Raw genomic sequence first — 14,197 nt, forward strand, 5'->3', positions numbered from 1 at the left:
GTGAATTATGGGACATCATAGTGTCAGAAGAATCAACATTGTAACTTTCCAAATAGTGCAAAGTTGTGTGACGGATATACATAGGTCACATGTTACCAGTGATGACTCACATTTAAAAATTGTTTTGAAAGGAAAAATTTCATATTGAAAAAACTAGTGGGTTGGTTATGTAGTGAGAATGAATAAAGGACAGCCTGGATATTATGCTAATCTCTTATCACATATTAAACTTGGAGCAAAGTCTTCCATTCATTATATAGTAGATGCTTTCTGAAAAATGTCAATGAGGATAAAGACAGCAGCTTCATAGGATGAGAAAGCATGGATGGATTGCATTTTATAATGTTGAAATAAGCTTCAATATAGATAATATCAAAGGAGAAGACATATGAAACATTCATCTTTTTCTTTATCAACTGTTTTCTGCATTCTTTTTTGAAACTGTCAAATTTAGTAAAAATTTTACTCAGCTACTGCTTGGTGAATAAATTGTTTTTATGATCCTACATTAAAGATTCATTAAGAAAAAAAAAGGCATGTATAAAAGACTGTCCATCCTCTTTCATGTGTTTTTACACAAAAGCTTTTCTAAATTAGGCAAGTAGAATGAGAGCCCTCATTTTACAAATCTTGAGAAACTACCCCTTCTCCACAACTACCTGTACTTCAAAGCTTAACTTATTAACAACTTTCATTAATTCCACCTCAAAAAAAATAATAATTTAAAAACCATCTGAAGACTAATCTTCTCCCTCTCTCACACATACACACACATCATGTCTCAGTGCTGTACAGCTTTAGTTTCACACATATTGTATACTTAGGAAATGATTTACAATTACTTATTGCTTTAAGGTTTATATCTAACCTGGGATTCACTTTAATAGGTGACTTAGAGAGAAGCATGGCCATCAAATACTTAAAATGACAATTCCATTAAACTTTTAGAAGCTATTTCAGAATTTTTGGCAGTATCATAATGACTTTTATCATAGTTTGGAAAATACCCTCTTTTTTTATAGTGATTTTTTTTTTTTAAAGTAAATTATCTGAAAATTGGTGACTTAAGAATTCTCTCTAATTACTACTGTTAAATCATGTCATTCTTTTAAGTGGTGATTGCTTTAAATAGGAATTGATCTTTTACCGGTTTTTTGTTTTGCTTTTTGCAATTAGTAATTACTTCAGTATATTGACATTTTCAGCAGATGAATCATAAAATAAATCCCATTTGCAAATTTGGAATGGTTTTTCTTACATGTTAATTATAGTTTTAATGTGTTTTTTTAACTTATACTTTGGGGGCAGAGGATCAGAAGGGATCAGAGGAAGGGAAATTGAAAGGTGGACTTTTTTAGTCAAGTTATCAAGTACTGTACTTTATAAAGTACTCTTAATGAAATAACTTTTTCAGCTGCTTTTACTTTTAGTCTTTTTTTTTTTTTTTCCTTTAATTCCCTGAAAATTTTAGAATAAAAAAAATATCCTGACTTTGCACTTATATTTTATCTGTTAACATTTCAATAACTGTGCTATTATCATCAGTCTTTATTGTATTTTATTTTATTTTATTTTATTTTTTGGACCATTTAAACTGAAGCTCATATAGCACAATTCTTTCCAACATTTAATTAAGATAATGAGTAGTATGATATGCCTGATTGGGAGCAGTATTGCTTTTTCTACTAAATCAGATACTGAGATCAATGACTATGCTTTGGATTTCTGGCCTTGGGTTATTCTTATATTGGACTAAAATAATTATTTTTAATTAATTGAATTATTTCCTTAAGAACAATACCCATGACTAATCTTAAACATTTTTTAAAAGCTAATGATGGAAACTGGTCAGCATCAAAACAAAACTCAAACTCTTCAGTAAAACCAGTTCAAACAGCTAATGTGGAATGGAAGGAATCAAGCATGGATGGGGCTTTCAAGCAAGTAACGATATCAAGCCAACCTCTCCCCTTATCAGCAGTAGCAAGTACTGAAAAGCTGGTATGTTGGTTTTCGTTTTTACATGCTGGGCTAATAATCATGTAACAAATTTTAATTGATCTTTTTTTCCTGTTGAAGAAAAATTTCCCCGGAATTGTCTGTCTGTTTATTTCTATATTTTTTCATGACACCTAAAACTATTTTGTTTGGGGATGATTGACAAATCCTGTATTACTAGATCTGTAGTTTTCATTGTCAGAGTATTTCTCTGTTGTTTAAGTATCTCTTTATGAAGCTCTTTATGAATGGTTAAGTAGCTCTTTATGAAGAGGCATAGTGGTGTAGTGGAGAGGTCACTGACCTGATGTAAGGTTAATTCTAGTTTTGGTATTCCTGTCCAAAGACACAGACTCAAGGGGGGGGTGAGTACAAGTTTATTACTGCTCAGAACCTTGATTCAAATAAGACATAAAGGAAGAGGAAAACGTGACATAAAAGTAATACACAATCAACAAATGCAGTGATCACTGTAACAATAAAGACAACGTAAAAAACAAATAAATAAACAACATTTAGCATCCTCACCTAGGAAAGCACCAGGACCTGAGTTTCTTGGTTCTGTGATCCCAAGTCACAGCCTTCAGGGTCCCAGGTGGAAGGTCCCAGGCAAGGTGTCCCTTCCTGGGGGAGATTCCAAAGTGTCTCCATTTTCTACTAAATTTTTACAGGCTGAGAACAAAGAAGACACCATGCTAGGTATTCTCATTTGCTACATGACAAAGCTACTTGAAATAAAGCAGCCTTTTCAGGTACAGGGTATTCCATCTTAAGGGACCCACCAAGGAGAATATTTGTCCATTCCTTTAGGATAACTGAGTTTACTCAGGGAACTGGTCAAGTTTCCAGAGCAAACACAGGCCAGCAATAAGGGAAGCTCATTAATCAATGCATTTCTTTTCCCTTTTATTAAGTCATAATGCCAGTATGTTAGACCACTGTTTAGTATCACTGATTACCCTAATCAGTGATAGCCTAATAACTTCAGTTAATGAATTGTTAAAACAACACTATTCAAATCTATTCTCTTTTCACCTACAATATTAGGTCTGTGTGATAGAATCCCTTTATTTTTGACATACATATGTACTATTAATATTTTTGGGTGACAAACTGACTTGATATTGTTTAAAATCTTGGTTTTCTAATCTTTTTACTTGTGATAGGTGGAAAAAATGTTTAATTTTTAGACACATAATATTTCATCTTCTCCCTTTCTCTTTGAAATCTAAATTTAGGGCATTGATATTGGAAAAGCACCACCCTCTATTCCTGGTACAAGTAAACAGTTGCCTCCGAACTATGGAACATATCCAAGCCCTGTTCCTTTGGGGCCAGGCTCCACAAATTCTTTGGAACGGAGAAAAGACAACAGCCTCCCCAGATCTGGCACAAGCGTAACGAATTGGCAGAAACCTGCTACCCTACCCTCTTCAAGCAACATACACCAGCCTAGTTCTTCACAACAGATTCAGCAGAGGATTTCTGTACCTCCAAGTCCTACATATCAGCCAACTGGTCCTCCATTATTTCCATCTGGAGATGGCAGGCCTGATCTCCCATTAACTGTGGCTATTAGACCATTCTTAGCTGACAAAGGATCAAGGCCTCAGTCTCCCAGAAAAGGACCTCAGACAGTGAACTCGAGTTCCATTTATTCCATGTACCTTCAGCAAGCTACACCTCCTAAGAATTATCAACAGGCTGTGTATAATACTCTAAATAAGTCCGTTAAAGCAGGTAGATTGTATTCATATTTTTTCCTTGATAGAAAAAAAATAGTACTTAAATTTTTACTTTAAACCCCATCTTAATATTTTGTTATTTGATATTAAATGTTTAATAATAATTTTAAATTTTAAAAAAATTTATTTTCAAAAATGATAAATGAGTGAGGTAGATGAATTGGGAAGAAAGTACATTTAAAGTAGTCTTGCAAATTGATAATGAACAAATATACCTCATTATCTGATTTCTAGTCCATGTAAAGTCAGATGGACAGAGAGCATAGCTCCTTTTTAGAAACTTTCATCTTACTGTGAAGAAGTTCTAATATTTCAGCAGGAGCTTCCATCTTTGCATTTTTGAAGGCTGAGATGTTTTTATAATTTGCTGCTACAGTGGCAGAGACTAGTAGGCTCAGTTCTCCAAGCAGAAGTAATAGGGCCAGAGAGTTCTTTTTCCTTCTTTATTGGTCGGAGAGAGGCTTCTACCAGGGAGGAGAGGAGGCAAAAGCCTTCTAAGACAAGAGCCACTTCCTGGATCAGGTGGTAAAGAAGGCATTGACTTGGATTTGATTTACTTCATCTACCCAGTGGAAAACTGTATACTGAATTTCCAGTACTTTAGGGATTAAAATGCCGTGTAAGGGTATTCAGAAAGAAGATTGACAATCTCTGTCATTGAGACAAAAGTCATATTCTTAATTGATAACACAAGTCCATAGTATGGGAGGTCCAATGTAGGACCTGATAAGATATTCTAAAATGACTGGCTGGGAGTGGACATAAGGTTTCTGGACTCTGAGGATGAGGAAGCAGATTTAATTATTTACTGGGCAACCAGAATAGCTGGTGCAACTCAGGAATCTAGAGTATTACTAGGGAAGCAAAGTTTTCATAGGGCGTCCAGGTAACCCAGGTATGTCAACAGGGTGATTCTTCCATTGATTCTTAAATGAATAGAGCCCACAGGTTTTTGTGGCATTTTTCTGAGGGAGAAGTTCTGACACAGGTTAGGATTTTCAGAAGTAACTGTTATAGGTTTATTTTATTTTTTTCCTTTTTAGATCCCTTTCATGCATTAAAATCAAATTTTAGTGTTTTTGGGGGGGGGCAGGTTGAGGGTTTTTTGCAAGACAATTAGGGTTACGTGACTTACTCAAGGTCACACTGCTAGAAATAGGTGTCTGGGATTAGATTTGAACTCAGGTACTTCTGATTCTAGGGCAGGCACTCTATTCACTGTGCCATCTAATTGCCCCCCAAAATCGGATCTTGTTTACATTCAGCTTTCCCCAAACACATGTTATGTGATACAGTAGTTGAGCTCTCTTTTTCTCTCTCTCTCACTCTGTGATCTTCTTGATATAGGGATCTCCAGTGAGGAACCTTCTTTAACTATTAGAAACTGGCACTTACCCTGCAATTTTTAGACTTAAAGAGCTTCTTTGACACTGAGAGATTGACCTTAAATAGTTTTTAAAGGTTTTTTAACCTGTAAGTGTGATTTCGTTGGTATAGAGTAGAACTTGTCCTGGCAATATCATGTCTGCATCTTTATAATCCCTGAGAAGTGAGCATTTCTCCTCTTCAGTAGTGACTGCACATGGTGTGTATTTGATGGGTACGGTGTCACTTGAAATGCCCTTCACCTTGCTTCTTGTTTTCTTCAGTTTATGGGAAGCCTGTCTTGCCGTCTGGCTCCACTTCTCCTTCACCGTTGCCATTTCTTTATGGGCCTTTGTCTTCAAACACGGCACAGCCACAGCCTCCTTCTGAACTTACTGAGAAAGATCAGGAACAAGAAAATATCCCACCATCTGGTGAAAACAGTAACGTGGAAAATATCCCTCGGCCCCTTAGTCCCACCAAACTCACCCCTATTGTCCATTCACCTCTTCGATATCAGAGTGATGCCGATCTGGAAGCTCTGAGGCGGAAACTGGCTAATGCCCCTAGACCCTTAAAAAAACGCAGTTCCATCACAGAGCCAGAAGGTCCTAGTGGACCAAATATCCAGAAATTGCTGTATCAGCGCTTCAATACCCTTGCTGGGGGGATGGAAAGTGCACCTTTCTATCAACCAAGCAACTCACAAGACTTCATAGGCACCTTGGCAGATGTTGATAATGGGAATACAAATACCAATGGAAATCTAGAAGAACCTGTTCCTGCACAGCCTACAGCTCCTCCCCCTGAAGAACCTCCACCATCATCAGATGCCAATGATAACGAATTACCATCCCCTGAAACTGAGGAACTGATTAGCACTGAAACTATCAACCACGGCCCCGAGACTGCGGAAGATAACAACAACAACGTGGCCGTGTTCCCAGCAGGTGAACAGGAGTCACACCCCACTGGGGAGGCCAGTTCTCCCAGAGAAGAAGAGGCCCCTCCTCCCCTGGTTCCTCCCCCAACTGGTCTTCTGATCCCCGTGACAACGATGGTGAGTGACCTGCAGGGGTGGTCTTTGAGAGAGCCCTGGCCTCTCAGGTCCCAGAGGACACATCCTGCTCCTGGGGAAGACACATTTCAGCCAGGAAGTTCAGTTCCATTCACCAAATGGTTATTAAAGGTCCTGCGCTTGGTACTAGCAGTACTAAGACAGTAGAGAGAGACAGGCCTGCCTCCAAGGAGTTTAAATTTTGCTGAGGGATTCAGCATGTACATATATAAGTACGAGATGATTGGAAGAAGTAAATATAATTAGTATCTGGGGAAGAATGGCATGACAACTACCATTATGTAGGCAGATGAGGATTCTGAGAGGGAGAAATGAGGAAGTTATTTGAGCCATGGGGAATGGCCAGGGCCAATTAACATGTACATGGAAGATGGAAAGTTCTACTTTGGCAGGAATTTAGGTTGTGATCTGAAAAAAAATTTGGAAAAGCAGGTGTGAGCCAGATTGTGGAGGGCCTTAGATGTCAAGCTAAAAAGTTTTATATTTTATCCTAAAGGCATTGAAAGCATTTAAGAGTTTTGAGGAGCATGTGCAGGAAGGATGGAAAGTAGTGAGTTTGATCTTTTTCCAATAGCCACCCACTTTCTTTATAGCAATGTGGCATTGGTGACTTTGAGGATGGCCTTGAGAAGAAAAGATTGGACATAGAAAAACTTTGCAAAGTTCCAGCATGAGGTCTTTACCAAAATGGGACAAGTAAAGAATAACTTGAAGGTTTTGAACCTCCTTTATTGGAAGTGTGCCCTTAATGGAAACTGGGAAGTTTTGGAGAAAGGACAGGTTGAGGTGGGATATAGAATTCCTTTTGTTTTGGATATGTTGTATTTAAGATACTTGTGGGAAAGCTTGAGGATATTTGAAGACACTTGGCATAGAGCTCCTTGGTAGGAAGACAGAGAGAGAGAATGAGCCCAGGGGTGGTCTGCTAAAGAAAATAGAAGGGGGATTGGATCAAGCACAAGGTCAGCAAATTGCTTTCCAGTTCTAAATCTTTTCTCAAAAGAAGGGGCAGCTCCATGATGCATAAGGGACTTTCTGATTTTAAAATTCTTAAAACTAAGTGTATGGCTGTATTTTTGGTGTTCTTCTGGTCTTCATTTCTTCTGGTACTGGTGTTCAGTAAGCCATCTATTTATTAAAAATACATACACTCATTTATTAATGATCCTTTCAGCTTTACATTCCTTAATTTAAAATTTACTAATTGTCATATATAGAAATTTTAAAAACAGGTATTTTTGGGATCCAAGGAGATTGAGATCAGATCCTCAGTTGGTCAGCCAGTATGAGTTTGGGGGAAAAGTGGAAAAGATGTCTTGGCAGCCCAGGCAGAGAGAGGAGAAAAGTATGCCAAGTGTAGTAGAGGGGACAACAAAGGCACTGAAATCAAAAAGTCTGGGGCAGTTTTGTTAGAATCATCCAGTTTGCCTATAAGATGGAATATTTACTAGGGAATGAATCAGGAATAGAAAAAGAAAAACTGGGTAGAGTTAGGTAGAGATTCTTGATTATTAAGATAAGTATCTAGATTTAATCTAGGTAGGCAAGGTTTAAAACTTAGGACAAGAGCTTTGTATAGAAAAGTTGAAATGATGGATTTGAGTTCATGAAGAGTAATTCTTGCATGACCTCTTGGGAGACCTGGCAGGTAGAGGGAAGGACGGGATTCTTATCAGAAGCTGTTTAATAGTCTAGGGTGGGGATAGGGGGAATGAGTGAAAAGGGAGGGTCCTGATGGAGGAGAGATTGTGAATGTAGAATTGGGAGGTAATTGATGGGATGTGATGGGTGAGAGAGAGTCCAATCATCTTAAGTGTTTCCAGTTCCATGAGTTTGTAGAAGTTGTTTTCCAAAACACTGAGGACTTTATTAACAAAAGTTGAATCAAAGCATATGCTTTCTTCACAGCAAATTAAACGTACTAACCTGAAGAAACCAAATTCTGAACGGACTGGTCATGGACTGAGAGTAAAGTTTAATCCTTTAGCTTTGCTCTTGGATGCTTCTTTGGAAGGGGAATTTGATCTGGTGCAAAGGATAATCTATGAGGTGAGCCTCTAAGCATTAAGAGCCTGTTGTTATTCTGGGGACAGTGAAAAAAAGATCTTTGTGCCTTCACAACAAACATCATTTCTCTTAGGTAGAAGATCCCAGCAAGCCTAATGATGAAGGCATCACTCCTTTACATAATGCAGTGTGTGCTGGCCACCACCACATTGTGAAGTTCCTGCTCGATTTTGGTGTTAATGTGAATGCAGCTGACAGTGATGGATGGTAAGAATATTTGCTTTTTTATTCCATATAGAACTCTTACTGAATTGATTTTAAAGGTTGACTGCTAAAGATTTTCTTTTGTGCGGAAAGCTTGAGTCATATTACAGTGGGAGACTGGTAAGAACATTAGATTTTTGGTCAGAAGAGAGATTGAATCCTTTTTCTGCTTCTTGCAGGCTCTCTGACTTTGTCACTTAGCCCTTCCAAGCTTGAGTTTCCATAATTTATTTGTTTGTTTGTTTTTTTTTCCTGAGGCTGGGGTTAAGTGACTTGCCCAGGGTCACACAGCTAGGAAGTGTTAAGTGACTGAGACCAGATTTGAACTCGGGTCCTCCTAAATTCAGAGCTGGTGCTCTATCCACTGCGCCACCTAGCTGCCCCCGAGTTTCCATAATTTGTAAAATGAAGGTTTAGGTGATATTATTGCTAAGCCGCCATTGGCTAATAGTGTAAGCTGCTATATAAGTGAATTACTGTTATCAATAATTTTTGTCAACACCTATTTCAAAACTCTTATCATTTCAGGAAAAGATTTCTCTTAAGATTATCTTGAATAAAAAGATAAAATTTTTATGCCATAAAAATTATTTGTAAATTTTTATAAAATGTAGGTAAAGTACAAATAAGCATTACTGATATTATCTTAGAATTTCAAAGGGACTTTTTCTTTGTTTCATCCTACAAGAAACTGAGGACAATAATTTATCTTTTATGTCAAATATGCCTCACGTTTCATATGTACACATCCATTCATTTGTCACTTGCTTTGTTCTTCCTGCTTGTGAAAATATCTGCTTTGCTTTCCCATCATCTCTCTTATTTCTCCTCCTCTCAGGACGCCTCTACACTGTGCAGCTTCATGCAACAGTGTCCACCTTTGCAAACAGCTAGTGGAAAGTGGAGCAGCAATTTTTGCTTCAACTATCAGTGACATCGAAACTGCAGCCGACAAGTGTGAAGAGATGGAAGAAGGCTATATTCAGTGCTCCCAGTTTTTGTACGGTAAGGTCCCTGCATGTTTGTGGTTAAGAAAACGCAGGGTTGAGAGAGACAGAGAGAGTATGTTTAAAATCTTGTAGACATGGTTTCAGTGTCATTGAGTCAAGCACATTAACTTTTTCCTCAAGTTAATAAGATTCTGTAAGTCTTATAGGACTTTTCCTGTTTATCTTAGGAAGGTCACTGTGAAAGGAACTAAATACTACAGGGAAAGAGGGCTCCATGGACTTCCACAGCTGCCAGAGTGCTCAGTAACACAAACAAAGGTTATGAACCCCAACTCTGAGGAGGGCAAACCTGGTGCAGTTGTGCTCACAGCTCCCATCTAGAGTAGGACCATCTTGGGATTGCTGTGGCCATCAGCTTTTGCAATCATACTTGTAGAAGCAAAACCATGACCTTTATTTTTAGCATTTCATTGATAGCCCCCAAATATAGATGCTTTCAGCTCCTCTCCCCCCCACCCCCCTCCCCATATCCCACCCCCATGGAAACCATCAACCAATTACATGCAGAGATTTTATGTCTAGAGCTGAGAAAAAACAATAGATAAAGGGGCTGGGCAGAAAGGGAAGGATTCAGAAGTAAATAAAACACAGCCTGCGCTTTCAAAGAGCTACATACATACTAAATATGGGAAAAGTGCTTGGCTTATAAATATTTAGGACTCACATCAAGGCAGACAGACCTTCTAGTAAAGTTATTAGAGCTTTTAACATCACAAAAGTACTCCTAATTCTCCTCCTTGATAAAGGGCAATTCCAGTTTAATGCCATGTGCTACTTTCCTTATAATCCTTACTGCCTGTAAACAGTGGTACAACTCTTATAATTTTTTTTTTCCTTTTAGAAAGTTAGATCTTAGATTTTGGATACTTCAGCCTGGTACTTTAGAACAGTGACACATTGTTGTCATAATTTCAGTGGGGCATCGGTGAATGGTCTACCATTTTGTTAAAATTTAGGAAAGCCCATTATCTTTGAGTACTTCTTATCTGCTCATTATTTATTAATATATTACTCATTATTTAAATCTTCCTGATTTTTACATGAAATAATTAAATCTGGACTGCTCATTTATGGGTATCATGTGTGACTCCCTTAAACCTTCACATCTTGAGCAGATTCATTCAGTACTCTGAATATATAAGACCATGTGTCTTGGATACTCTTGCCTTTTATTGAACACTTATTTTTTGATAACAGGTGTCCAGGAAAAGCTGGGTGTGATGAACAAAGGAGTAGTATATGCACTTTGGGATTACGAAGCTCAGAACAGTGATGAGTTGTCATTCCATGAAGGGGATGCCATAACTATCCTGAGGCGTAAAGATGACAATGAAACTGAATGGTGGTGGGCCCGCCTTGGGGAAAGAGAAGGTTATGTGCCTAAAAACCTACTAGGGGTATGTGTCTTATTGTATATATTGTATAGTCTTCCTTTTTCTGTAGTATTCTCTATCCCAAAGGCTGAGTTAACATTTATGTAATGAACATTAAATGCATTTATTGTTAAATTGTTAGGGGAATTTAGCAGATTATGGGAAGACACTTTCTAGATACAGTTCTTACTTAGCCTTAAGAGAACTGAGATGTTTTCATTTTTCAGTTTTATTATAAAAATGGTCTTTGCCTTCTATATGATTGGCATTTTACTATTACTTTTAGATATGTGTACATCCTCCTCCTGTCACCTTTTTACACAAAGCAAATAATGATTATTTATACATACACATACATATTTATACATATACAAATATACATATCTGATGATATGTATATTCTAGCCTACTACTCTGTTCTCTGCCTTTCTGTAAGACTATTTTGTTATCTCTTTAAAAATTCTGTTCCCCTTAATTTAGGATTCTGTTTCCTTTTAGGAAGAGAATGGACAGGTTAGTCACCTTAATTACCTAATTTTAAATCGACATTGAGAATGTTAGACCCAATCACAGCCCCATTTTTGAATGTGCTTGTCTTTCGGCAGTTTCTCCAATATTAACTGCTACCATTTTTCAGGGTTATTTTTTCCATTTTGCAATGGGATCTGGGATATTTAATGGAAAGATTTTTTTTCTCATGAAGTTAGGTTTTTTGACTTCTCTCCCATGATTTTGTTTTGGCAAAAATTTTTGAATTTAACATGATTCAAATTGTCTTTGTCCTAGAATCACCTTCTTATTTAATTATAAATTCTTTCTTAAGTCTTTAGTAGTAGTGAAAGGTATGCAAGCATACCTATCTGATGATAGATATATATACTTTCTGTTCTAATAAGTTTTTCCCTTGTTAAAAAATTAAAAAGTGATCTTTTATATTCAAGTCACATCTGTTTGGAAAGTATTATATTATGCTTTTCAGTATAGATATGGGATAAACCTAATTTTTGCACAATTGCTCTTCTGGATTTTTCAATATTTATTGTCCAGTAAGAAGTTCTTTGATTTCATACATGTTATGTTCTAATCTAAACATTGATTAGGCTGCTGTTTTTTATTCCGGTCGAATCTTTCCATTCAATTCTGATCTTTTTTTCCTAGCCCTGAGCCTTTAGCTTTGATGATTAGCGCTTTATTACAGTATAGTTTTAGGCCTGGTAAATATACCTAAGTGCAGAGCAATAGTGTCCAAAAGTTTTGGATGATGTCGGGGAGGGTATGTTCAACCAGAGTAGGGACTGCTTCTAATTTTTTGGAAAAGGTATATGACTGTCCTGAGGTCCCTTAAAAGCACTTGTTAGTAATGTCATTTCCCAATTTTTTAACAGTTGGCTCAATTGAATTTTCTTTCTTTTTAGTTATATCCACGAATCAAACCTAGACAGCGAACCTTAGCTTGAACCTAGGGAGCAATGCCGTTTTACCATTACCAGAAGTCACTGAAGACCTATCCTATCAAGAGAATTGAAGTTGAAGAACTCTCATTTTAATGGTGCTCTCATTAGCAGAAGAAACATCTGCAGTTTGTAAGTGAGGCCCTTCCTTCTAAATCTGCCAGCATCCATGCATGGTACTTATATGTCCACTAATTCTGTATTTTGCCAATTACACCATGTCAAAATAAACAAAAGGCCTTCAAAATGATCACCCCCTGTTGCCAATAGAAATCCCATAAACTAGTTAGTTGCCAAAAATTAAATCATATGTATGTAAAGAATTTCTTACATCATAAAGTGTTCTAGAAATATCAGGTGATAGTCATTACTCAGAATTGAGAAAAGGCATTTGTGTACCCTCAGCATGTCTGGAAAATTGCCCTAGGGGCTTTGAGGCCAACACATTTGGCTTTATTTATAACAATTGATTCCTTCAAAGCTATTGAAAATGGAGTTTTTGGCATTCAAAGAGTAGCTAGGAAGTCTTAAAAGTTCCCTATAGCTTCATGTGTTGTGCTTCTAACCCCTAGTTAGTCCCCATTTTGCTTAATTCCAATGCCAGTAAATAATTTTTTTAATGGTTTTAAACATTCTTTCCCTGTTAACTACATAAGACAGATTCCTGCAAATTATTTGCCAAGTCAGAAGCTCTCTATTGTAACACCGGTTTCCCTGTTCCTTTTTCTCTCCCCACCACTCTCATCATTTCTTTTATTTACCAAAGGATTTTTTATGGGAATTTGTCAGTGTTAATTACAAAATGCAGGGTGTTCTGTCTTAGGTCTAAATTTTTGATATCCTATTTTCATTTTTGTTATCGGTCTGCCAGAGGATGTCATTCACTTCCATTGTTGATTTATTTATTTAAGTCTTTGTATTTCTTGGAAACGTCTGATATAAAGGAGCTTTTAAAAAAAGTTTAAATGTATGATTTATTTGAAGAACCTAAACCTAAGTAGGTTCCCTCACTTTTTGAGTTGACCAAGTTTGTTCATAAAGCCTTCACTGATTGATAATGTGTTTCTTGAATACTAAAAGCTTAAATTCGTTCTAAAATCTAAAAGCAGTCAGTAACACTGGAACTAAAGTCAAATTAAGTTGAGGTTTTAAGTAGATGGGAATAAAATAGTTGAACAGAGATAGAGCTTGTGTAAGTGACTAAGGGGATGCTGTGATAGTTGAAGGAGTGAACTACCACTGCAGTGGTAGCATTATGATGAAAAAAGGAAATGAATCTATGAGATGGAAATTCTAGACAAGGGTAAAAAGATGGGTGCGTTGAGCCAGGAGAACAGTTGCTATGGTTCTCAGTAGTCTTGTATCTAATTCTGGGCCAGTTATGCAATAATGTCCACTATTTTGTAGGTAAGAGGAAACTAAAGCACTTCACTGGAATTTGAATTATAATGTATATGCTTTTATATACCAAAAGTATTTTTTTTATTTTATCTTTGAGTTGTAGCCATGTTAAAAATGTTTCTCATTAAAGTGTAGGATTTTTTTCCATGTATAAGTCTTATGTATAATTTATATATGTATATCTCTCTATATATATATCTCTATATAAAAAGTCAATGCAGTGCTGTAACTGAGTACATTTTAGATTACTTGTATATATATATATATACACACACACATATATATATATATATATTGTGGTGATGGAAAGTAAAAGGATGTTGTTCAAAAAAACTTGCTGTATGAATGTGACAGAATCACTATTTCTAAGAGCCTTGATAATTAATGCTAATTCTGATGTAAATGTGCACAAATAAACTATGGTTATCCCTGCTCTGGGTCTAAATGTGTCTATATATCCGTTCTCTTGAAATGGAAAAAGTATTTCTGAAGTCTGTTCTAATTC

The 14,197-nt window shown here is 36.7% G+C and overlaps 1 protein-coding gene across 1 annotated transcript in view; it reads left to right on the top strand.

The window, feature by feature from the left end:
• PPP1R13B (protein phosphatase 1 regulatory subunit 13B) overlaps window positions 1-14,124 on the top strand; it is a 125,300-nt gene extending 111,176 nt beyond the window's left edge. Inside the window, 8 exon segments of the mRNA XM_074291062.1 lie at window positions 1,832-2,001; window positions 3,237-3,738; window positions 5,393-6,168; window positions 8,095-8,235; window positions 8,327-8,460; window positions 9,296-9,462; window positions 10,665-10,864; window positions 12,256-14,124. Of these exon segments, the coding sequence (XP_074147163.1) occupies window positions 1,832-2,001; window positions 3,237-3,738; window positions 5,393-6,168; window positions 8,095-8,235; window positions 8,327-8,460; window positions 9,296-9,462; window positions 10,665-10,864; window positions 12,256-12,297 (2,132 nt within the window). The 3' untranslated portion in view covers window positions 12,298-14,124.
• Window positions 14,125-14,197: the final 73 nt, after the last annotated feature.

The sequence above is a fragment of the Sminthopsis crassicaudata genome, chromosome 2, assembly GCF_048593235.1.
Source record: "Sminthopsis crassicaudata isolate SCR6 chromosome 2, ASM4859323v1, whole genome shotgun sequence".
Taxonomy (NCBI): domain Eukaryota; kingdom Metazoa; phylum Chordata; class Mammalia; order Dasyuromorphia; family Dasyuridae; genus Sminthopsis; species Sminthopsis crassicaudata.